General features: G+C 46.4%; 1 protein-coding gene across 3 annotated transcripts in view; it reads left to right on the top strand.

The window, feature by feature from the left end:
* EFL1 (elongation factor like GTPase 1) overlaps positions 1-25,758 on the top strand; it is a 137,094-nt gene extending 111,336 nt beyond the window's left edge. For 2 of the 3 annotated variants that reach the window (XM_036072894.2, XM_036072892.2), the window contains exons 18-20: positions 6,756-7,738; positions 17,078-17,262; positions 25,448-25,758. In XM_036072894.2, coding sequence (XP_035928787.2) covers positions 6,756-7,738; positions 17,078-17,262; positions 25,448-25,636 — 1,357 coding nt within the window. In that variant the 3' untranslated portion in view covers positions 25,637-25,758. The remainder of the gene's footprint in view (positions 1-6,755; positions 7,739-17,077; positions 17,263-25,447) is intronic. The other variant, XM_036072895.2, reaches the window with a different exon arrangement.
* The last annotated feature ends 660 nt before the right edge of the window (positions 25,759-26,418 follow it).

Raw genomic sequence — 26,418 nt, 5'->3', positions numbered from 1 at the left:
ATTTGCTTTTCCTAAAAATTCTAGTTTCTAAAAGTGAGGACACCTTCCCCTTCAACACAAAACAAAAATAATTTCCTTTGCATTGTGGCCTGGTGCAGTAGAGAAATGACCTCACGTTCAAGCACACTGTTCTCTGTCCCACGTCAGAGAGGAAACCTGGAGCCCACGTAGGGAGGAATCCTCTCTTCCACCTGAATGGATAATTAGCTGGGAAGTCCGCTGGAGCAAGTGTGGGAGAGGATAGTGGACAGGTCCATCAGGACCCAGTCAGGCAGTGGTGGTATGTTATGTGCTATACGGGGACCCTGAGTGAGCTGCGTCAGCTGGTGTTGACAAAAGACATTGCATCTTCAAGTCCCCTGATGGCATGTTGGAGTTCAGGGCACCTTAATGAATTGGGTGCTAGGTAGCTTGTCCTGGGCCAAGAAACATAAGAGAGTATCATGAGCAGTTTCATACCAGTAAATTTTAAAGCAAATGGACAAAGTCCTAAAAAATCTGACCAATGAAAAAATAGAAAGCCTGGTAGTCCTATAATTATCAAAAGAATTCAAAATTGGAATAAAATTTAAAAAAATCAAGGGGCACCTGGGTGGTTCAGTTGGTTAAGTGTCTGCCTTTGGCTTGAGTCATGATCCCGGAGTCCTGGGGTCGAGTCCCGTGTTGGGCTCCCTGCTCAGCAGGGAGTCTGCTTCTCTCTCTGCCCCTCCCCATGCTCATGCTCTCTCTCTCTCTCAGATAAATATACAAAATCTGTATTTAAAAAAATATATCATTAGGAGAAGGAAGGAAAAACTGAAGGGAGGGAAATCGGTGGGGGAGACGAACCATGAGAGACTATGGACTCTGAGAAACAAACTGAGGGTTTTAGAGGGGAGGGGGGTGGGGGGAAGGGTTAGCCCAGTGTTGGGTATTAAGGAGGGCACGTACTGCATGGAGCACTGGGTGTTATACGCAAACAGTGAATCGTGGATCACTACATCAAAAACTAATAATGTATGGTGACTAACATAATTCAATAAAATAAAATAAAAATTAAAAAAATTAAAAAATGTATCAATGTACCTTTACCGGATTAACAGGAAAAGGAGAGAAATCATCTCAGTGGACAAAGGAAAAGCGTTTAATAAAATCCAATATTCATGCATGATCAAAACTCTTAGCAAACTAGGACTAGAAAGGAATTTCCTTAAACTGATGCAGAGTATCTTCAGAATAACTATAGCAAACGTACTCACTGGGTGAAATTTTTGGAAGCTTTCTTTTACGATGAGAAATAAGACAAGGGTGCCCCCTGTTACAGGTTCTGTGGAACGTTGTAGTATTGGTCTTGGGTAGCATTATAAAGAATAAAAAATAAAGGATATGGGAATCGGAAAGGAAAGATTAAAACCATCACCTTTTGCATATGATATGATTGTGTACTAATAATCCAGAAGAATCTATGGAAACTGTTAAGACTAGTAAGTAAATTCAGCAGGGTTGCTCTATTCAAGATTAATATGCAAAATGGATTGCATTTCCTTATACCATTAATAAACGTAAAATGAAAATTATTTTAAGGTGACCATTTACAGTAACAAAAATATCAAATATCCAGGAATAAAATGTACTATTTATACGCCCTCTGTGCAAAAACTATAAAACACAGAAGAAGGTTGTGTTGTGTATGGCTTTAAAAATTTAATATTAAAATGATGTCAGCTTTTCCCAAAGTGGTTATACATTCAGAGCAGTCCCAGTCAAAATCCTGTTAACTATATGTTTGCAGAGCTTGACAAATTTGTGTGGAAATGCAAAGGGCCAGTAATGACCAAAGCCCGTTCAGAAAGTAGAACAAGGTGGAAGTTCTTACTCCACTGGAAATCAAAACCTGTTTTAACGCTACAGGAGTCTGCTATGTGCTGTTGACATAAGGATAGACGGATGAGTGGACTCGTGCAGAGAGCACAGATGTGAGGGACACGGGGCGCCTGGGTGGCTCAGTCGGTTAGGTGTCTGCCTTCAGCTCAGGTCATGATCCCAGGGTCCTGGGATCGAGTCCCGCATCGGGCTCCCTGCTCCACACAGAGCCTGCCTGTGCCTCTCTCTCTCTGTCTCTCATGAATAAATAAATAAAATCTTAAAAAAAAAAATAAAGGGGGGCAGCGGAACAGTGGGGAGGACCGGCCTCTCCGCAGTTGGTTCTGGCAGCTCGGACCTCTGTCTGGAAAGCCTCTACCTCATCCTGAACTCAGCGATTTATTCCAGGTGCATTGTAAAGTGTGGAGGGCAAAAATCATAAAGTACCTAGAAGATAATAGAGGAGAATACCTTTGAGACCTCGGGATAGGGCAAAGCTTCTTAAATAGGGTGTTAAAAGCATGAATGACAGAGTCAAGTTTAATCATTGGAAGACACTGTGAAGAGTAAGAAGGCAAGCCATGGGGTCAGAGAGCACATTTGTAAAACGTATAATAAACAAAGGACTTAAAGCTCCAATATATAAAGAATTCCTACAAGTAATGAGAGCCAACAATCCTAGAAAATGGAACGAAGATTTGAACAGGTGCTTTACATAACAGCAGCCTAAAACTAATAAATATATGCAAAGATATTCAACTTATTAGTTAATGAAAGGAAAGTAAAACCAAAGTGAGATACCTCTGTGTATCCACCAGAGTGGTTGAAACTTAAAAGTGACAGTATCAGATGGTGGCAGAGATAGGCAGTAGGAATTCACCTACATAACTAGTGAGAATGGGAATTGGTGCAACTCCTTTGGAATACAATTCCATGCTACCTACTCAGGTAGGGGGTAGGTACTTCCTGTGGCTTGGCACATCTACTCCCGTTTCTAGTCTAAAGATACTTAACACAAAGCTTAACAAGTGTGCGCCATGAATATTCATAGCAACAGACATATTAATAGCCCCAAACTGCAAACAACTCAAAGAGTATAGTGGATAAATAAATAAATTATGGTATAGTCTTACCATGCAATTCTGTAGAGTAACCTCAGTGAACAAGCTAGCTATTCGAACATGGAGAAATCTCACAACATAATACTGAGCCAAAGAACCCAACTGAAGAAACGAGGTTTGATGGGGTTGCTATATACAGCACAAAAGCAGACCAGACTGAGCTGTCGCCTGCAGGGGGTGCAGGTTCAGGGGATGAAAAGACTTAAAGAAAGGACTACAGTCAAAGTCAGGGTGGGCTCGGGGGAAGGCCTGACGGTCCTCCTGAGGGCTCGTAGTGTTGACTGGAGCGGCTGCTTTCGTGGGTGTTCACTGTGTGGGCAGTCACGGGTCAGTTGATTTTTGTTTTGTCACCTATCCTATGAAATTTTACAATTATACCTACATGAAGAGAATTCTAGAAATTCTAGAGTTTTTTTTAGCTCTCGTGGGACAGAACCTGCCTTCTAACCTGTAAGCTTCCTTTCCAACTCTCACACACGTTCAGGACCACCTTACGTGCAGGAACGGGAGGTAGGAGACGGCCTGTCGCGTCCCGGCCAGAGAGACTGCCAGGGTTCTTCATGTCCAGATCTCACGGCTGGAAGGGCTGGTCAGAGACGGCAGGATCTCCCGGTGCTGGTGCTCGGGGATGGCAGGAAGCCACGGGAGGTTGCTGGGGGAGTCTGAGCCTCCTGCATTCTCTGGAAGTAATGGCAGGCTCTGCATTCCCGGGATTTGAAGAGCCTTCGGTCCCGAGGTGCTTTGCAGGTGTGACGGTCATGTGCACACTCCCACTTCCATGGCGTGGAGTGGTTTTCATTCATCTTGTAAATGGTTATTGTAGGGAACTTCTTGGGACCCTCAGAAAGCTGAAGGGCTGGTAAGACGCACAGCCCTTTTTACCTTACAATACGAGGGAAGGGGGCCGATGTCATAGATGTATTCACTCATCGTTTCAGTAGCTCAGCAGGTGATTTTCTTGAGTGTTCTAAGAATATGAGCATATTTTCTCAAAATAATGATAATTTAAAAATATTTTCCTACTTCTGAGATTTCTAAATGCTTTCCTTTTTTAAAAATCAGGAAAGGGTATTAAATTTTATTGAATGCTAAGCGGTTTTACAGATGGTTACATAGATGGATTACTTTATTTGACATTTTTAATGTGCTATATTATTTTAACAGATCTCTTAATACAAATAAATTTTTATACCCCGCAATAAAAGCTACCTAGTGTTGCAGTGAAGTATTCCTTTGATGTGCTGTTTAATTTTTCAGTATAGCATAACCGGAAGAAGAATGGATTCTGAGGTCAGACCTAAATTTGAGTCCTGGCTTCCCCGCTGACGAGCTCTGTGACTTTGGGGGTGTGACTTAATCTTTCTTACCTGGTTTTCTCCTCTAGAAAATGAGGATAATACTAAAGATATAATGCGTGTAGAACACTTAGCACAGTGTCTCATACATAGTAAGTGACTAGTAAAAAGAAAAAATACACATACATCCTTTTTTTCTCATTGTAATTTTAGATTTTATATCTGAATTCTTAAGTAAGATTGAACTGCAGGTTTATCTGTGTGTGCTGTCTTTGTCAAGTTCAGGTATTAAAGTATATTTTGTTACTATTTGTAATACATAAAAATGTGTAGGGCACGTCCCAGTGCACATAGTGGGCACCGAATGCATTTGATGATGACTTCAGCGATCACTTTTGTGAGTAGTCACAATACCCTGAACAAAGTAGTGCTTTTTTTATTAAGTTTTTTTTTAATTCCAGCATAATTAATACGCAGTGTTCTATTAGTTTCCGGTGTACAATATAGTAGTTCAGCAGTTCTATACATTACCCAGTGCTCATCATGGTAAGTGTATTCTTAATCCCCATCACCTATTTCACAAAACGTATATTTTATATTTTTAAAAAATTTTTTTTTAGAGAGAGGGAGAAAGAGAATCCCAAGCAGGCTCCACTATTAATGTGAAGCCCAACACGGGGCTTGATCCCACGACCCTAAGATCCTGACCTGAGTCGAAATCAAGAGCCAGCTGCTTAACCGACTGAACCACTCAGGCACCCCTCACAGAGTATATTTTAAATTAATACAACATCAAGAAAACATCCATCTTGTATATTCTGTAACAATAATAGCAGTGAACCGAAACAGCATTCAGAGACACTAATCTTTGAAAGTGAACACACTGGCAAAACCGAAACCTTTCTTGGAAATAATGTTTATTCATGTTATTTTCTTCCACACATTATGGTCTGTTCAGGTGCCATATTCTAAAATCAATTAGGTTCAATTTTACCAATTTTAGTAACATGCTATTTTTTAGAAAACCGTCTAGTTACTGAGTTTTCAAATTTAATCAAAAAGAATAAAATCAGATAAACCAAATACCTGTCCAGATCCACAGAATGTTCTACAGAAACCAGAACAAATCTAGAATCAAATGTAAGCATTTCAAAAACTTTTAATATTTGGTTCCCTTACTGAGTAACAAAAAAGCATTGTTCCACTGTCCCAAGATCTCATATAAAGTGTACATGTGAACACACACACATACTTGTATGTCCATTCAGACATGTGTCCATCCCCACTGCAAATGGCAGACATGGAGCAGACCAGAGCCTTGGTATTACCTGGGAGTGAACTAGACAGAAAATAAGAGAAAGATTGCATGGTTTCCTTGTCATCACAATCAGTCCACACCAATTTCCTCAAATCTGCCCTCTGTGAACTCATAATTCATTAGGAAGAAAATGCAGCATGAGACTAAACCTGAGGGGCACCTGGGTGGCTCAGTTGGTTAAGCGTCCGACTCTTGGTTTCGGTTCAGGTCATGATCTCTGTGTCATTGGATCAAGCCCCACATTGTGCTCAGTATGGAGTCTGCTTGTCCCTCTCCCTGTGCTCCTCCCCCTACTCTCTCTCTCTCTCTCAAATAAATAAATAAAATCTTAAAAATTTTTTTTCTAAAAAAAAAAGAAACTAAACCTGATAACATGTGGAAAAGGGGCTTTCTGAACGTGGTACTGGACCGAGGTTCAAAATCCGTATACAGTAGCCACGGGCCACGTGTGGCTATTTCACATTAAAGTTAAGTAAAATTAAAACTTCAGTTCCTGAGCCACACCAGCCACATATCACATGCTCAGTTGCTATGTGTGCCTGTTTAAATTTAATTAAATAATTAAAGCTTCCCCATTATACTAGCCACATTTCAGGTGCCCAGCAATCACAGTGCATACAGAACATCTCCATCACCGCAGGAAGTTCTTTTGGAAAGTGTTGCTCAGACACACTCCTGCATCATCCTAGCCTCGCCGTGAGCCTCATTATTGAAGCCAAATACATTGTCAGCACTTGACTAGGTGTCCTGAAGTTCTTGATTCTTTGTTATAATCATGGAGCTTGTCTTCTCTAGGTTCTTAAGTTGGCAAATAGTATTTTAAAGAATTCATATGTCAGATCTTATTAAAATACTTACTTTCCACTCAGAACACTTTTATCTAAATAGATGGTTTATTTATTTATTTTTTGAGCGTGAACAAAGCAGTGAAATTCGTATTTATGCAAAGAACTCCCTGAAGGTATGTTCCTCAAGGTATGTTCCTATTAGAGGTGGTCCTTTCAATCCAAAATGAAAGTGGTCTTTGAATTCTGATATAATTTACAGTACTGATCTTTCCTAGAAAAATCACTTTTATGTTTCTGTGTTTTTGTAGAATCTCCATTGTGTGACATTTCTATATGGGAATTTTGATGCCGTTTATTATAACCTTGTTATTTCTCTTGCATTTGTCTGTAGGTTTGCAAAGATTCAAATCAGTGTTTCTGAACCCATTATTCCATTCAGAGAAACAATCACAAAACCCCCAAAAGTCGACATGGTCAATGAAGAAATAGGCAAACAACAAAAAGTTGCAGTTATCCACCAAACAAAAGAAGATCAGAGTAAAATCCCTGAAGGAATCCAAGTTGACTCTGATGGGCTCATCACCATAACAACCCCCAATAAGCTTGCCACACTCAGTGTTCGAGCCATGCCCCTTCCGGAAGAAGTCACACAGCTTCTGGAAGAAAATAGTGATTTGATTCGTTCTATGGAGCAGTTGACATCCTCTTTGAATGAGGGCAGACATACTCAGATGATCCACCAGAAGACCCAAGAGAAAATTTGCGAATTCAAAGGAAAACTAGAGCAATACCTAACAGGGAGAAAATGGAGGAACACTGTTGACCAAATCTGGTCATTTGGCCCAAGAAAATGCGGGCCCAACATATTAGTTAATAAAAGCGAAGACTTCCAGAACTCAGTATGGACAGGCCCAGCCATCAAAGCTTCAAAAGAGGCCAGTAGATACCGAGATTTGGGCAACAGCATCGTGAGTGGTTTCCAGCTAGCAACCCTCTCTGGCCCCATGTGTGAGGAGCCTCTCATGGGTGTCTGTTTTGTTTTGGAAAAATGGTACCTAAGTAAATTTGAGGAACAAGGGGCAAGTGATAAACACAATGAAGAGCAAAGGGATGTGGTGCAGGACAGCCAAGGGGAAGAGGAAGCCTGTTCCGGTGGAGGCAAAAACCCGGGGCTCCGAGACGGCGGCTCTGAGCCCTTGGAGAAGAAGACTTCGCAGAAAGGAGAGTCTTCGCTCACTGACTGCTACGGACCCTTCTCAGGACAGCTCATCGCCACCATGAAGGAGGCATGTCGCTACGCCCTGCAGGTGAAACCTCAGCGTCTGATGGCAGCCATGTACACATGTGACGTCATGGCCACCGGTGATGTTCTTGGTAAGAAGGGCGAGGACAGTGAGAAATGCCAGGGGGGGACAGTGAGGGCTCTGAGGTCAGAAAACTCAAACGCACTTAGTATTTTTTTACAGAAGCTACGTCATCAGCTAGTTTACTAAAGAACTCAGATCTTTGAAAGCCAGGCACCTTAAATATTAAAATCATGACGGGGAGGGGGGATGGTGGTGGGACGAAACTTGATTACCAAAGATCTTTTGATTTGCAGCAAATAGGCTCTTTTCTGTAATGAGAGGTCTGGCAAATGAGGTATAAACTACCCATACGTGTTACCACCCAAACCTGTGCGGCATTCTCTTTCTCAAGTGAGTAACCGTATCGGTCTGGGTAACTAGAGCCTTTCTGGAAATGATCAAAGAGGACGGTGACATTCTTACACACCTAACACAAAAGGGCTTCTGTAAATTCTGGGTCCCTGCAAAAGAAGATTATTGGGGGCTTTATTCATCACTGACTGTTACAGCAAATCCTACTTTGATTTTTCTCTCTCCAGAAGGAGATCCTCTGGGATCCCTGGAGACTTGGAGCCCTGGCATTTAGTAGCTGTTTTGACTTTTGACAGATAGTCCTTCTCACTGAGACTTCTTTTCTTCACCTGTAAGAAGGAAGTAGTAAGGTTCTTTTGCTGATTTATTCCTAAAAGCAGATATCTAAACTGTTGGGGTTTTTTTTCCCAAAAGAAATTCAGGCCTGCCTCCACAGCAGGGCTCCTAGGATAGGGACGGAGCGTCCGCGGCAGCGTTTCGGGGAAATAGCTGGGCTGAGCAGCCACACGGACGTGGTGATGCGGGACCGCTCAGAGCCTTGTGTGCTAGAACAACATCTGCGGGGGTGACCTCTAGTGCAGTGTGTCTCAGCCTTGTTTGGATGCAGCACAGCATTCGCAGCTCAGGGAACGCATAGATTAGTTTGAGGAAACCAATCAGGACCATTCCTAGATGTTCTCCACTTTCCCCAAGAACTTCCATATTCATGAAGGCAGAGGTGGAGTTAGAATCAGGGAACCATGAAGAAGAGCCTGACAGATGCCACCTCAACCCGAATACCTCTGTTGATGGGCAGCTCACAGCCTGTGCATGACGAGGTGGCGTCTTGCCTCTCTTGGGCAAATGTCTTGTCTCCTGCTAGTTTCCAGCCACGTGTGCCCCCATCCGTCCCTCCTACAAGCTGTGGCACGTCACGTGCCTGAGGAGCACGTTTGTTCTCTAGTGTACGTCCCGCAGAAAACCCTCTAGAGCCGTCGGCTGTGTTTTCATGATGGGATCGTCGGTGCCCTTCCGCTGTTCCGTTGCCATCCTCTAGGGCATACTTTACTTGCTCAGCATCCCACTTCAAGCAGCAATTGCATCCTGTCACTGACTCACGGGGAGTCAGGATCAACATCATTTCTTTTTTAAAGTAAGTTATGTCTTCCCGCTTCATCCCCAGAAAGCAGAATCCAAATTTTGGTGATTGACTAGACCATAGAAATTACGTAGTCCCATGAACTCCTGAATTTATACACGAGTAAACTGGATCTATACAATTCCTTGTTTCCCTTAGGTTTTATAGAGAAACACAATAGTACAGGAAGGTTTTTTTGTTTGTTTTTTTAATGCCAAGAAAAAGAAGTCCCAGTACCACAATCTTAACACACTGATTCTTTTTTCATTTTTTTATGTGTCTTTTCTTGTCTGCTGAGAACTGAAACTCTGTAAGCAGTGAATTGAATGTTTTGATGAAGTTAAGCTCCTTCATATCTATAGATTTCCCCTGATGATCAAGGTACCAACCATATAGATGAAGTAAGTATAGGTTGATAAGATGTTGTGTTAGAAAGTCCACGCATTTCCAAAGGCCTAAATCATACTTTAATAAATATGTACAAATCTTTAGTATTTTCTTAAAACTCTGCAGGAAGTTAGCATATGGCTTCAGAGTCTGCAGTTTCTAGAATCCAGAGTTTTGATCCCCCCAGAAGTTCATTTGTTGGCAGAGATTATCCATAATTTCTCAAAAGGACAAGTTTCTTAAGGACCGTGAGATACAGACTCCGGCCCCAGAGACGGACCCTGTGTAGGAGGCCAGCTACCTGCTCATCAGCTTCTTCGCTCTCTGGAACTCGAGTGTTCTCCTGTGTTCATTCCCCCTGCCACAGGCTGTCCCCCGTTCTCCTCACTGAGGACAGTGCAGGACACACGTACTAGGAAGCCCTGCCTTCCAGCTCTTCTGTATTGACACTGCACACGTTTCTCCATATTGTGGGCATGTCTCATCCTTGCTTGGAAACTAATGGAGAAGACCCTTTCTGGTGTCGTTAGTTGGCCCTTTTATTTTGGCAGGCTCAGCTTAACACCTCGGACGCCCTCCTGATGCACCTTTTCTCCTTCCGTCCACTGTGCGTGTCCTATTAAAACAGAATGAGGACGCAGCAGTATACCCTTCTTGACCGAACAGGTTTATTTTGGAGCTACTGTTGTATTTTGGGGATGGGGAGGATCTCTCCTCCTTTTTCTCTCATTGGGACCATTTGTGGTTGTTATTTCAGACTCTTCTTACTCCTGAAAGGAGTTTTATCTTAGAGTTTGTTATCCCAAAACTTGTTCTGTTTCTTCTCCTTTATGTGGTTGAAATGATCCTTCTGAAAGTCCGGGGTCCCCGTACATCTGTGCCTGTCCTTCCCTCACTGCCCTCCTGGGAGAGTAATGGAAACCCACATCTCCTCCCCAAATTGCCGGCTCTCCTGCATTATCGTTGGGAGTGGCATTTGTCCTTTGCTTTCTGAGAAGACAAATTTCCCACGTACCACATGAAGCCAGGATCAGCTGTTGGCATTTATCAGCCCGACACTCCAGGCAGACTGTTGAGTCATCCCTGTTGAGTCAGTGCTCCATGCCCGCTTTCCCATTTCCTTTAGGAAATCACCACCAGGACCCTGCACGTGACCAGGCAGCCCTAGGACAGTCCCTCGAAATATCACTGTGATCCTGTCCTTTTCTCTCCATCCTGGCTCTCTCCACCTGGCCGTCCCACTCCGTTCTGGCATTTGTAGGAAGAGCTACAGATCTCGATCATCAGGGTTATTTGTCCTCTTCTCTCTTAGGAGCAAAGTCAGTCTTCGCCTGGCCTGCTCCTGGTGCACAGTCCACGGTGCTGGGCCTCTGACCCCACCACGTGGCACCTGTGTGTGTGGGTTGGTTAGTGCACGGCCTCTGGTCCATGGCCACTGGCCGGCCTTCTTAATCATTTCTGCGACCTAGCTGGCTGCACACCCTCCACCTTACGAAGAAACTGTGTTTCGATATGGTCTGGAATTGTTCCTCCTGAATTAGCATGAAGTCCTCATCAGTGTGAAGCTGCTTAGAGGTGAGGGCCTCCTCTTAACGTCCGTTTTCTCAGTGCTTTGAGAGGTTCTTCGGTAGTGATGGCCCCGTTCTAGTACCCAAGGTCAGTACGGCCAGCTGCTGACTTTCTGTATTTTCCTTCTTTCTGAATTACCGCCTTCATCTGGAACAAGAAATGAGGAGCCCTCTATGTTCCCAAGGCCTTTTGCTTCCTTGCCTAGATATTCAGGGATCTTCCAGGCTTTGCTGGCGGATGCTCTAAATTCTCCAGGAATTGGCACAAGTAAAAAGACAAGTTCAAGTCTTTTTTATTTAGCAAAATGAGTGTCCTTAGTCTCTTTTAAAAACTTAATTCTTTCTACACAGACCGTTAAAACAAGAAATCCTTCTGTAAATGGATAGAATTACTTATGATCAGTTTAGGACATTTTGTGGAAAAATAGTCATCTCAGAATCACTGTACCTGGGGAAATGATCCCAAGAAAATGGCCTTCCTCACCTGTAAACTCTGCTTTCTTAAAGGTGTGCTTCTGTTCTCATTTTTTACCCATGAAAGTTGCCTTTAACTTTTTTTTTTTAGATTTTTAAAAAATTTTATTTATTTACTTGAGAGAGAGCATGAGCAGGAGGGGCAGAGGGAGAGGGAGAGAGAGAATCTCAAGTGGACTCCATGCTCAGTGCAGAGCCCGACATTGGACTCAATCTCACAACCCTGAGATCATGACCGGAGCCGAAATCAAGAGTCAGACGCTCAACCGACTGAGCCACCCAGGCGCCTTCGCCTATAACTTTTAACTTTGGACAGTGAAATTTGTTTGTGTTTTTCAGCTGTCTGTCTTTATATTCCCTCTTCTAACCTGGCAGCTTCTTTCATTCTTGGCTCCTCATGGTTTTTATCTTTGGCAACAACTTCACGTATGAAAAATAACTTTTTCTGCTAGCTCTAGAGTTTTAATCACGCATCGGCGACTGCAGTCCTCCCTATGTTTTTACCCATAGGGACAAATGCTCACATTGTGAGAACATACGTGCCTTAACGTATCAGAAACAGTCTCAATAAGTGTCACTGTTTACTTTTAAAAACCTGTTCCCTTCCAAACACGGGGTTCTTTTTACGTTTCATCAGCATCTCGTAATTCATTTCAACAAAAATGTATGGACGTGTATAGATGCTTACTGTTAAGCATAATTCCTGCTTTGAGAGATGAGTTAGGTGACAAAGCCTAATTATATGAAACAGAAAGCACAACACAGTTGAATCCAGTGAATAAATACGGTCTTCCAGTGAAATTTTATGAGAAATTGGGATTAGCAAAATTCGAAACAGGGTAGACTTTTTGAAAGGGATAGTTCTTTGAAACGGGCCGTGATGGATGAAATAAGTTGCAGTTAGAGCAGCTAAGTGTGAAATTGGCTCTCTTTATAGCACAGCACTGAAGACCACGACGGGGCTTAGAGAGGACTCGTTCCCACTTGGTTTTATAGGAGCTTCTGCTCAGCATTCCCTCTAACCCTGGACGGTGGGTTGGTTGGAGCCAACTGTGCAACCTTGCATTTACTCACAGGAACTTGTGTCTTGTTGAGCGTGGGTCCTTACCTAGTTATCCTGATTCTGTCCCAGTATTAATTAGCCTTCCAGCCTCCTGTCAACTTTGGATTTGATCATCATGCTTTCTGAACCCGTGGGTTGCTGGTGACCATCGTAAGGACACAGAGCTGCAATCAGGGTGCTGACCCGTCTTGCTGGGGGTGGGGGACAACTTGTTGACATGCACTTCCTGCAGACTCGGGGCTGAGTTCCTCCGTAGAAGAGCCCACATTCCCCGCCGTGTCCACAACACACTGGAGCTCACGTTTGGTGGAGGCCCATCTGCATCCTGTCAACCACATCTGCTTGATTTAGCAGTCTGCTTGCTCTGCAACAAAAGGGAAAGGGGTTAGTGTGACCTGATTTATAAGAATCAGAAGTGCCCACCGATTTCTCGGCGTGTGTGTTTTAATTGAAGTTACACCACAAGGGTTACCAGCAATAACAGAAACCACAAGATAAAAGAAAAATCTTCCTCCTTGGAAATCAGCGTGTCGTTTTCCACTTTGTTTTACAATCTTTGTCCATAATAGTACACTTTCCATAGCTGTAACCGTATGGTAGAAGGAGTGTGATGTTTTGCTTTTTACATTTATTTATTTTATAAGCTGCTTCCATTTGGCTATTTAGTATTCACGGATTTCATTTTAACCTCTGCATAACATCCCATCAACTTGTTATGCTATAATTTACTTCCCATCATCCCCAAATTGGAAATTCGCATTGTTTCCTGTTTATTTACTGTAAGAGAAAACATTGCTCTGAACAGCTGCTTCCTATCCTAAATTCTGAAAAAAAAAAAAATCATACCTTTAATTGCCAAACTTCCAGCTTGAACGACTGTGGAGTGCACAGACCAGTCTTGCTGCCCTGTTACAGAAGAAGAAAATGTATACGAGAGTATATAATGCCATCCAAGAGCAACTTAGGTTCAGATGGTGAAGAGATGGTTTTGATCTCGGGATCCCATAGAAGACTCAGTGGAGCAGGTGATTCTGAACGGGCTTTAACTCATGAAAAGGATGCGACCGTGCAGTGGGACGAGGCGCGCTGGGGTTGGAGGACCGCGCACACGCGGAGTGGGAGGACCTGGGATGCGCGCCGCCGTGGTGAGCACTCCTGCTCGGCTGGACGCTCAGTCTATGTGCTGTCGGGTCTGGCAGTCCTGGAGCTGGACGTCCTGGGTCGCTGCTGCAGCCCCAGAGGGCCTTGAATTTGGGCTGGGGGGTAGTTTATGGTGTAGTCATTCAAAGACCAGCCCTGACCAACCTGTTTCCATCAATTAACTTTTTTTTTTTATTAAAACATTTTTTTTTATTTGAGAGCACGAGCAGGGGGAAGACGCAGAAGCAGGCTTCCCGCTGAGCAGGGAGCCTGATGTGGGGCTTGATCCCAGGACCCTGGGACCATGACCTGAGCCAAAGGCAGACGCTTAACGACTGAGCCACCCAGGCGCCCCTATTGATTAACCTTTTTGTTGCCATTTTTCCCCTGATGGGTGCTTGCCTCTTGGTGCTTCGCATGTAGTACAGCGGGGCACACGTGATCTTTGGGCGCAGGGACAGGTGACTGAGGTATAATGGAGCAGACGTCGTGTTGAAGGGGAGTCGGAGTATTCGCAGAGGCCAAATGCTCACAAGGCCTCCTGGGTATGGCTGCCATAACATCTCAGTGAGAGCGGTGGCAGGTTTAGAGGGTCCAGGCATTGGACGCACCTGTCATGAAAGCCACATGTATTTGGAAGGTTCTATTTATAGCTGTTTTCCTCTGTTCGGTGATCCATCACTGTGCCCCAGTTTTAGGATTTAGTTTTAGTGGAATTAAAATTGCATGGCTCAAAATTACACGATTAATTACATTCAGCCTCCATTGCAGTTATTGATCCGATCCTGCCGGCATGATCCCCGAAGGAAGGGGAGGAGCTGGGGCCTCTCAGCACAGCCGGGGCTCATCCCCGCTGGTCCACCCCTTGCGGTCTCCGCTCCAGTCACTCAGTAGATCTCCCCCCCCCCCCCCACCCCGCTGTTTCGTATTTACCTCTGCAAACCACCTAAAGCTTTTCTAGAATGAGCTAGCTGGGTCAAGGTTATGCGTTCACACATGCTGGCTGTTGTACTAGGGTTTTCTCCCCTGCTGGGAATCCCAGGCAGGTACATACGGCCTCTAGGAGACAGACCGTCATTGTGCTTGTCTCAGAGCTTCCAGATCATCCCCAGATGGGTGTGTTCAGTTCTGGGCGCCCCATGCCAAGAGCAGGGTGAGCAGGTCATGGTGGCGCAGATAGGAAAGGGTCAGGATGGAACAGGGAGTGAAGGGCCTGTCACGGAAAGATGGGGGGTATTCGGGGCGGAGAAGAGGACGCCAGATAGCCGTCCTTGAGGAGCTTGCAGGCTGGTCTGTGCCACAGGGATGACACTGTCCTGTGTAATAGAAACTGGAGCTAACAGAAACTAGAGGGGAGCAGATTTGGGGCTGGGGAGTGGCCCAGCGGGGAGAAGGGCCCTGGCATGGCCTGTACCACATGGAGGAGGTGAGCTGGAGCAGGGCCAGCAGAAGCTCTCTCTGGTGGATCTTGCTGACCCTTCCGTTCCCTTCTGACCCTCTCTTCTGTTTCTGTAACACAGACTTCTAGTGTGGACAACGGGCAGGGACGGTGTTTCATCTCAGGCTGGATTTGCACGGTGGGGGTGCCCTGGCTCCGTGGTCAGCGTGGGGCTGGAGGGTGACAGGGTGGGGGGACTGGGCGTAGGGACAGTCTCAGCAGCTCAGGCTTGGCCTCCGTGTTGAACGCACACAAATGGTAAACGAATCAGGTCTCCGCAGGGAGAGTTCAGAGAAGCGGAGCCTCAGCGAGTGGTCGTGGGGGGACATCAGTCCCTGAATAGGGCCGGGGTCTGAGGGGGGCGGTGCTGACGCTGGGGAGAGCCGTCAGCGGCATGGGTCAGTAGTTTTGCAGCTACACAGAAATCATGAGAGGATGGGAAAAGGACATTTGCCATCAGAAAGTGACGGTGACAGGTCAACAGAGCAGTTCCACTTGAGCCCAGGCCAGCAGTAGAGCCCAGGTGTTGACCAAGTGAGAATCCGAGCACTCAGGAAACGGAAGGGAGCAGAAAGTGTGGGAGGTGGTGGGGGAGAGTAGGGGGAAGGCTGTGCTGTTCAGCACTAACAGAATTGTGGTTTGATTTTTCAGCTAAACCTGGAGCTGAGAAAGACCCATTAGAGTTTTTAGGGGTTTTTTATTCCTAAGGCCGCCACATGACGCGATGGGCCTCCTGCCTTTTGTTTGCCTTGGTCCTTCCTGATCCCCACCACCAGGGGGAAATCTGAGTCGGAGAAGTTCACAGTCAGAAGGCTGGCTCTGGGTCCTCAGTTCCTTGTTGGAAGCAAGCAGTTCTGGGTGGGCCAGGCACCCAGGTCATCCCCCCAGCACCCAGGAAGGGAGAGCCGGGGCCCGTGCTGGTGCTCAGAGGAGAGAACTGCCCCGCTCAGCCACAGTGTTGTAAACCTTTAAGGACAAGGTGTTCCCAGATCAGTTACACCCTTAAAACCACTTTTTCTGAGTGGTAGGTGAAGTGGGAGGCTTTAATCAGAGTGCTGGCCCCAGCCGGTTCCTCACAGGTGTGTGTGATGCTGGGTCTCTGTTCTTTGCAGAGTCTGTCCTGCTTACCAGTTGAAAGACTTGTGCCCCGAGGTGCTCCTGCAGGAGCCCCGGGGGAGACCTCTCCCTTCTGAGCATCAGGCAGCCTTGGGCCGAAGGATGGAATACGAGTTTTAGCCAAGAGGATTTGCTGGTGTTCCTGGGATGTGGCGGGAGACATTGTTATCAGACTTGTTAAAGATGCCAAGGACCATCCGTTTTCAGGGAAATAAAATACTTCTGCCACTTACATGTTAGCAGTTTTTAAAAACATGAGCACGCATCTCTATGTGTGTGGTTTTCATTTTTGATATAAAAATGTCACTGTGCCAGTTGCTTGCTTCCTAGGCCCAAGTAGCCTTATGCTATCACCGTCCTGTTAATAACGTCTCATGGTTATTAAGATATTTTAATATTTACAAAGCCCGATCACACTCACCTCACTGGATTTCGTGCCCAGAGACCGCTCATGGGTGACACTATCAGAAGGTTCTTTGCAAAGTCTCCCCCTTCCCGTGCCGTGTTGGGGGGATTGCCCTTTGGGTCATGCCGCTTGGGCTGGTTTCACCTTTTGTTACCTTTATGTCTCTAATTTTTTATAGTTGTACTTTTAAATACTTAAAAAAAAAAGTGTTCATGCTTTTGTACACCCAGCTGGTTGGTAACAAAGTTACTCACCAGTGGGTTGTTCCGGGGGCGTGAGTAATCAGGTCTTTGTGAGGCTCTAGACGCGGCAGCTCAATGCATTTAAAAGCGGTGTGGCTTTGCAGGTCGGGTCTATGCTGTCTTGTCCAAGAGAGAAGGCCGAGTGCTCCAAGAGGAAATGAAGGAAGGGACAGACATGTTCATCATCAAGGCCGCGCTGCCTGTCGCCGAGAGTTTCGGCTTTGCGGATGAGATCAGGAAGCGGACGAGCGGTCTGGCCAGCCCACAGCTGGTGTTCAGCCACTGGGAGGTAACAGCCCGCATCCCCTTCCCTGCGCCTCGGGTCCCCACGTGCTGCCTGCCCTCGGCACCAGGCCGCGCAGGCAGGGCTTCCCGCGCCAGGTCGCCTTCTTGGGGCTCTCCTCCGCCAGTGGCGCAGCAGAAGGCGTGTGGCTGTTTGTCGTCCAGAGTGAACGATCCTTGGGTCACAGGTGGCCTGTGATACACACACACACACGCACATATTCATTCTTTCTTTTTACTGCATGTAAAATTTAAGACTTAGAACATTCAGGGGCGCCTGGGGGGCTCAGATGGTTAAGCGACTGCCTTCGGCTCAGGTCATGATCCTGGAGTCCCGGGATCGAGTCCCACATCGGGCTCCCTGCTCAGCGGGGAGTCTGCTTCTCCCTCTGACCCTCCTCCCTCTCATGCTCTCTGTCTCTCATTCTCTCTCGCAAATAAATAAAATCTTTAAAAAAAAAAAAAAAAAAGACTTAAAACATTCAATCCTGTGTTTCCCTTCAAAGATAGATTTTTTTTTCTGTGTAGAATGCAACTTTATTTTTTTTTATTTTTTTTTTTATTTTTTTTATTATGATCAGTTAGCCAGCAGATAGTCCGTCATAAGTTTTTGTGTGGTGTCAACAGTTCATCAGCTGCATATAACACCAGTGCTCATCCCAACACACGCCCTCCTTAATGCCCATCACCCAGTCACCCCATCCCCCACCCCCTCCCCTCTGTGACCCTCAGTTTGTTTCCCAGAGTCCAGAGTCTCTCATGGTTCGTCTCCCTCTCTGATTTCTTCCCATTCAGTTTTCCCTCCCTTCCCCTGTGGTCCTCCACACTATTATGTTCCACATACGAGTGAAACTATATGATAATTGTCTTTCTCTGCTTGACTTATTTCACTTTGCATAATCCCCTACAGTCCTATCCATGTTGATGTAAAAGTTGGGTATTCATCCTTTCTGATGGCTGAGTAATATTCTGTTGTATATATGGACCACATCTTCTTTATCCATTCATCTGTTGAAGGGCATCTCGGCTCCTTCCACAGTTTGGCTATTGCGGACATTGCTGCTATGAACATTGGGGTGCAGGTGCCCTTTCTTTTCACTACATCTGTGTCTTTGGGGTAAATCCCTAGTAGTGTAATTGCTGGGTCATAGGGTAGCTCTATTTTTAACATCTTGAGGACCCTCCGTATTATTTTCCAGAGTGGCTGCACCAGCTTGCATTCCCACCAACAGTGTAAGAGGCTTCCCCTTTCTCCGCATCCTCTCCAACACTCGAAGATAGATTTTTAAAGGAAAATCACAGACATTTTGGAAGTGAAACTCTCAGGAACTTTTCTTCTGGGGGAAAAATACTTGTGTTTAGAGGGGACAGGTCTGCTTCCTGCCAGGGACAGCTTTCAATTCCTTTGCGTCACCTCATCTGCAGTCCCCGTTGTGGGGGCTCAGGGTTTCTCTGGCTTTCGCGTGTTGTGGGATGAAGTGGCTCATGAGAACACCTCACTGTCAGTGTAGGTACAGGTAGGTGAAGAGCAAACCTTATCCGTAATCAACACTGCACACGGCGATCGTGAGCACTTTGCTTTTTTCACTTGAGGGGAAGTAGTAACCCGGGGCGGGTGGGGAGGTCAGAGCAGGCTTCCTGAAGCATCCCTGAAGGGGGACCCGTGTAGAGGTGAGACCAGAGGCTCGCGCAGCTGGGAGGAGTGCAGGGGACGAGTGCAGGTCACAGGCCGGGAGCCGCTGTTACGTGTCCAGTCACGGCCTCGGGTCCAGAGTAGAATTTTTTAACTACTGGATGTAAGTAGAAAGGCTGGTGTAAGAAAGCAGTTTCTGTTGTCACTTTACAGGGAATGGAAGTAACTTCACAGCGCCCACTTTTCCCTTGGAGGTTCATGGCTTGGTGGAAGGGGCATTGGCTCTGGTGTGGGCCACTCCTGGTTTCAGATACCAGCTCCGCCGCTCGCTGGGGCTGAGTGCGCAGCCTGCTGAGTTTGTCCCCCCGAGATAAAGCGTGTGGAGCAGGTGGCCTGGTGGCCGATGCTGTGGGCCGTCGGTGCGCGCTCACCTGGGCTTGCTCTCGGCCCCCGCGGCCCGTCCCCGGCTCTTCCTTCAGCACCGCTCCAGCCAAACCCCCTCCCCTATTTCTCTCACCTCCATCAGCCAGATGGGTCCTGTTTCAACGCAGGTCACAAAGGGGAGTGTGGTACGTGAGGGAGAACCTCTTTTTTTTTTTTTTTTAATTAACATATGACGTATTATTTGTCTCAGGGGTACAGGTCTGTGATTCCTCAGTCTTACACAATTCACAGCACTCACCAGAGCACACACCCTCCCCAATGTCCATCACCCAGCCACCCATCCCTCCTAGCCCCCACCACTCCAGCAACCCTCAGTTTGTTCCCTGAGATTAAGAGTCTCTTATGGTTTGTCTCCCTCTCCGCTTTTGTCTTATTTCATTTTTTCCTCCCTTCTCCTATGATCTGCTGTCCTGTTTTTCAAATTCCTGATATCAATGAGATCATATGATACTTCTTTCTCTGTTTGACGTATTTCGCTCAGCATAATACCCTCCAGTTCCATCCACATTGTTGCAAATGGCAAGATTTCATTTTTTTGATGGCTGCATAATATTCCATTGTATATATATACCACTTCTTTATCCATTCACCTGTCGATGGACATCTTGGCTCTTTCCACAGTTTGGCTATTGTGGACATTGCTGCTGTAAACATTGGGGTGCACATACCCCTTCAGATCCCTACATCTGTGTCTTTGGGGTAAATACCCAGTAGTGCAATTGCTGGATCATAGGGTAGCTCTATTTTCAACTTTTTGAGGAACCTCTGTACTGTTTTTCAGAGTGGCTGCACCAGCTTGCATTCCCACCAACAGTGTAGGAGGGTTCCCCTTGGGAGAACCTCCTTTTTAAAATGAATTTTATAGTCACGTCAATCAGCAGAGTAAAGAAAGGTGACACTTGAGAGAAACAGACTTGATGGGGCAGATTGTAGTCGGGCAGTTCCAGTCACCTGAATTGAGACAAGTGAAGCTGCTAATCCAGACTCACATGTGTGAGTCTGCTTCTCCTTAAAAGAACTCACATTCTTAAAGCTCAATGGAACCACAGTTACTGTTGTTCTCACTTACGTTCCTTTTTTTTTTTTTTTTTTTTGTCAATACAATCTTCATCCTAACAGAGATTTACTGTGAAATTTTTCTTGCGTTTTGTATCTTTGTCTAGAAACTAAATGAAGTTTTGGTGGTTTTATTGGTTTATATCTGAATAGATGTCATTGCTACATTTCATTATGTAGAAAACAGGAGCTCTAAAACATTTACCTTAATTGGCTCATTTCCGAATGGAAGTGGGTAGTAATTTCCCCCTTATCCACACTTTGACCTTTTCGGTTTCGGATTTTGGCACTCAGCTTGTGCATAAGAACACATACCAGTGAGAAATAGAAGGAGTGGATTTATCAAAGCAGCTTCTGAGGAACCACGTCTGTAGTGTAAATACGTTTTCATGATGTTCTTAATGAAACACATCACGACAGTCCTCTGCCACGTGGTTTAGGGACCAGACGTGTGATTACAGGGCAGTGCGGCTAAACGATACTTAGAACCGAGGAGGGATTCATCCCACTTTGAAGCAGTGACACTTTTTTCATCAGTGCCGCCATTGTGGAAACTGCTTCTAGAACCTGCGGCTCACACTCCAAAGCATCTTAGGGATGATGAGTCGTCCATCGCGGGACGATGGCCTTGACCCGCGCTGTTGACAGGACCGGGTTATCCTGTGTTTGATCAGAACAGAGAGTGTAGTTAGTGATCCCTGGGGTTCTCTGCACATAAGATCCAAAGCAGGTATTCACAGCGGGTGTAATGGCATCGTGATTGGAGGAATTGTATGTTTGAATTCGTATAGTCTATTGTTTGTGAGAATACACCATCACCTTACAGTCGGACTTAACCCTGACAGTGGATTTATAAAATGCATTTTAAAAAAATCTGTCAAGTTTTCATTATTTCCTAATTGCAAATAGGCAGGTAGGCTGTTCTGTGAAAAGGATCTCGGAGTAGAGTGGCTCAGATAAGGCAGAGTTTCTCTTTTGCATCTGGGGCGGCAGCCAGGGATGGTGGGGGCTCACGGGCAGGAGCCCGGGGTCCTCTGGTTTGTTGCCTTTCTCAGCACTTGGCTTGTGCCCCACACCGTACCCCTGTATCCCAGCATTGCAGCCACGAAGAGGGAGGCATGCTCCCTCCCTGCAGGGACACAAATGGGGTTTTGCACATGTCCCATTGCCCATAACCAATCTGTGGTCACATTCGATCATGCCCTCCTAACAAGGAGGTTGGGAAAGGTCGTCTTTGACTAGATCAGGAGTCAGCAAAGTATGGCCCATGACCTGCTTTGGTAAATAAAATCCACTGGCATGTAGCCGTACTTGCTCGTGTACATGTTTCCTGCGGCAGCTTTCACGCAGAGCAGAGTGGTTGCCCCAGGGACCGTGCGGCCTGCCGTCTGAACTCTTTTCTCTCTGGCTCTTCACAGAAGTGAGCCCCCTCGCCCCGAGCCTAAGGATGCCCTCCCGAAACACCTATCAGCCAGTGCCATCCGAGAATGGGTATTTAGGAACAGCTAGTGTAACAACATCAAGTTTTTACCGAATGGGCAATTTTTGTTAATGTGAAAAACCACGATGGTTTTTTTCAGTCTCCTTTCTCAATTAAAAAAAAAAAAAAAAGGCCAGAAATCTTACATACTTAATAATAGTGGTTTTTTAAAAAAATTACTTTCTGGCTTCGTTAGTTTGTTATTAACAGTCCGTTTCTTAATAACTTTAAAGAAGAACATAGTCAAGAATTTGGTGCCGTCCTCTGTCATCCCCCTGCCACCTGTCCTGGTCCTCTTCCCAAAAGCGTCACATCTTTGAAAGTCTTGAAAACGATGTTATAATTAAATGTCATTGATCTGATCGTTTCTGGCTGTCTTGGTTTTCCCCCCATAGCTAGGTTTAGAAATAACGCAGTTGTTGAGTTCTGGCTTCTCACTCCAAGGCACTTTCTTTCATTTGTGTTCTATCACACCATATAATTTACAATCAAGAGCTTTTGAGAGAAAGTGCTTCAAAAAATAGAGGAGATAAGATTACAGGCATTTTCCACGAGGAAACCTTTGAAGTCAGCAATCCCATAATTTCTCTTTCTATGTTTTGCCCCTTCTATGAAAAAGGAAGAAAAGGAGCTAATAACAGGCACAGAAAGAAAAATATCCCAGCCAGTGCCGGGGTACATGCGTGTCAGCGCGAGCTCGGGATTGGCTGCGTGACCCTGAGGCCACCCCGCGGGGCGGGCCAGGGTTCACCCGCGGTGAGGAGCACTCTGTTAGGATCACAGTAGCGCCCAGCAAGTGTTTCCCACCTGCCGGCTGTAATCCTGGTGGTGGCTGGGCACGGGACTGACAGGGAGCTCCCCAGGCTCTTTCCTTCTGGGCCCTTTTTCCCTTTTCTTTCTTCTTCTTCTTGGGTGCCTGCCTTCCCATGAACTCGAAAATCCATTCCCTTCAGGCTGTGGGATCGCAAAAAACCATTCTCACCGTGGGCAGATGAATTCTGGGTAAACCGGTCAAAAAACAGCATCTTTTCTTCTGAACTGATGCCTCGAGGAGGCTGTTCTGTAGGGCCCAGCACAGGGTGGGCACCTGAGCCCACGGGAGGGGTGGTCTGGAGCAGGTCTCCAGAGGAGGCCTCCAGCAGACGGAGGTGAGTGCAGGAGGCCTTGGAGTCTTGGCCAGCAAGCTGAGCAAACCTCAGAGGCCATGCCTGAGGCCCACACAAAATGAGATCTTTTGAAACTTCTGGTCTTACATTGTTGAAACAAGGACTCTGGTCTGAAGTTGGCCAGTCTGAGTCTAGTGTCTCTCAACTAGTAGCTCATTTCTTGCTATTTATAAAATTTGTCACTTTTTTAGCAGGATTAACCACTTACTCGCCACTGCCCCTCAGACCTGCTAAGAACATACAGCTTCTTTACATTCTGTGATGGGTTTATTGTCCAGCTGGAGAGGGGAGGGCGCCAGTAACCAGCTTAAAACTAGTCTCCTGCAGTGTAGACAGTCTTTGTGGATGGCTGCCCAGGTGACTGTTCCATTTCCCAGCTGCCTCCCCTTGCCCGTGAGGAGGGGGCTTGTGTGGCTGTGGGGTGGGGAGGGAGGAGGGGGCCTCCTATCTGCAGGGCCCTCTCCATCCTCCCTTGCCTTTTGGAGACATGTCTAGCAACAAGTTGCTGCAGCCAAGGTTGAAGAGGTTGTTCCCTGTGTTCTCCTCTAGGATTTTGATGGACTCCTGTCTCACATTTAGGTCTTTCCTCCATTTTGAGTCTGTTTTTGTGTGTGGTGTAAGGAAATGGTCCAGTTTCATTCTTCTGCATGTGGCTGTCCAATTTTCCCAACACCATTTGTTGAAGAGACTGTCTTTTTTCCACTGGACATTCTTTCCTGCTTTGTCAAAGATTAGTTGACCACAGAGTTGAGGGTCCATTTCTGGACTCTCTGTTATGTTCCACTGATCCATGTGTCTGTGCCAGTCCCATCCTGTCTTGACGATTACAGCTTTGTAATAGAGCTGGAAGTCCGGAATTGTGAGGCCGCCAGCTTTGCTTTTCTTTTTCAGTATTTCTCTGGCTATTCGGGGTCTTTTCTGGTTACATACAAATTTTAGGATGATTTGTTCCAGCTCCGTGAAAGTTGTCGATGGTATTTTAATAGGAATTGCATGGAATGTGTAGATTGTTCTGGGTAGCATAGACATTTTCACAATATTTGTTCTTCCAATCCATGAGCATGGAATGTTTTTTCATCTCTTTGTGTCTTCCTCCATTTCTTTTGTAAGTGTTCTGTAGTTTCTAGAGTCTTGGCCAGCAAGCTGAGCAAACCTCAGAAGGCCATGTCCGAGGCCCACACAAAATGAGATCTTTTGGTACAATTGTAAATGGAAGAGCAACTATTTTAAAATATATTTTTCTTTCATTTGTGTATTTTAAATTGAAAAGTGTAGGATTTGAGGCCACTTAATAAATACCACCCCCTCCTTACCCTAATTGAGAAACGAGAGAAAACAACAAAAAGAATCAGGCACATCAATGTCAGACTCTCACCTTCATTGCTGGTGAAGCTGACTGTGGAGAATGTGGTGTTGAGCGCGGGTGGTTCTGAGCGCCGGGTACATGCTCCAGAAGGAGACCTGCTGGACTGGCAGGAGCCCTGGGCGGGTGGCCGCTGTCAAGGGCACAAAGGGACAGGGCAGGCCGTGTGCCTCCGGGGGCAGCTTCTGGTGGAGGGGGAGGAAGAGGCCATGCTCCCCAAGTCTCTTTCCACCTCTCACACTTACCAGTCAGATTCTGGGCTGAGGAGGCAGAGAGAGGCTACGAGTGTTGGGCTCGTGGAGCTTTCTCTGCCTGAGGGAAACCATCGGGAGTGGAAACCGTCCCCCCACCCTTCTGTCCTGTCCTGGAAGTCAGTCCCTTGGACGTGGACCTCAGGAAAGGTGTCCGTGTCCAAGGTCAGCACTTTCGTGGGCATCATGACCTGGCTGCTGGTCATCACAGAGCGATGGAGCCCCCTCCACCTCGGCTGCTTTCCCCCCCAGCGGCAGCCTCAGAGAGAAAGTGTCCTCAGCGTGCCCGCCCCCGGACCTGTCTTCCTTGCTGGCGGGGTGGTGAACAGCCGTGGGCCCAGAGGAAAGAGGGAGGGAGCTGCCTGTGTCTGCCTCTCGTCCGGGGAAGATATGTGAGCCGCGCGGTCCGGCCTACCAGGCACAGCACTGAGTTTTGGAGCAAAAGGCTGAGTTGTCAAGAAGGGCTTACGTGTGTCGGGCTTTGCTGGGACAAAGGCAAAACTGGTGAAAAGACCCCAGTACCCAGATACATCCTCGTGAAAGGGATTTTTTATGACATTATTCAAAACGAAGAGTTTCCCTTGTTCCTTAGTGTGAAGTGACGGCTCTGGGGTGTGTGCTCCCGGCTCTGCCGATCCCACTTCCCTTCGTTCCCACCTCCTGCGAGTCTTCGTTCTTGTTACCATTTGTAGCAAGCTGTTCATTGCTTCACTGTTACCCTTCAGCTAAGACTGGTAGGCCGTCTGAAATGAAAGTACACTTGCCTGACCCAGCATGTTCTGTCCCCTTCTCTTCCAAGGTCATTCCCAGCGACCCCTTCTGGGTGCCGACCACCGAGGAAGAGTACTTGCACTTCGGCGAAAAGGCTGATTCCGAGAACCAGGCCCGGAAGTACATGAACGCGGTGCGCAAGAGGAAGGGTCTGTACGTGGAGGAGAAGATCGTGGAGCACGCAGAGAAGCAGAGAACCCTCAGCAAGAATAAGTAACTTCCACTGCCGGCGCGCTCTTGTCTTCCTACGCCAGGGCTTGATCCTGGAGAGACGCCTCCATGCCGCCTTCTCTCTGCGCGTTCACTTTCAATAAAGCTGATCCTTACAAATATTTTGAAGAGGGTGTCAGAGAACATGTTTCCAAAGTGGTTTTTTGATTGATTCTGGTATGCGGGGAGACGTTACAAACGACGCAGCAGCGACTTGTCCCCACCCCATGTGTGACCCCCTGGCAGTGAGCTGGGTGCCTGGCCGGGGCAGCGACCCCCACGCTGAGCAGCCACACCTCTGCCCGGCGTCACGCTGCTGACCGGATTCTCCACGTGAACGTAGCTCACGGTTCATGCCCGCATCACGGCGTGGAATCCTTCCATCACTTGGAGGAGACCACGTGCTCGAGAGACCACCTACCTTTTGGCTGGTTGACCCGGGCACGGTCACAGGGACCTTCTTCCGGGTGTTCTGTGTGGCCAAACAGTGTCCTGTCCGAGTGCTGCTGGCCTCACCCTCTGTCTCACATCCCCTCCTGAATCACATTGCCCGTGTTCAACTAGGTGTTAAGGACGGTTATGCCCTATACCTTTGCTTTAGAAGAAAAAAATAATTTCTGTAATTTCCTTGGCTGCTTCCTCTTAGTCTTAAAGGATATTAGCCCATGTGACGAGATCATTGCCTTTATTGCAAATATTTTTCTTAAATCTCCTCAGCTGCGTCCTTCAGGGAGCTCTCCATATAAGGAGCAAATGCGATTCAGCCAAAAATAGATTTTGTAATTTTTG

The sequence above is a fragment of the Halichoerus grypus genome, chromosome 8 (genome assembly GCF_964656455.1).
Source record: "Halichoerus grypus chromosome 8, mHalGry1.hap1.1, whole genome shotgun sequence".
In the NCBI taxonomy this organism is placed as follows: Eukaryota; Metazoa; Chordata; class Mammalia; order Carnivora; family Phocidae; genus Halichoerus; species Halichoerus grypus.
Note: the sequence above shows the minus strand (reverse complement) of the source record. Positions and strands in the feature narration are given on the sequence as shown.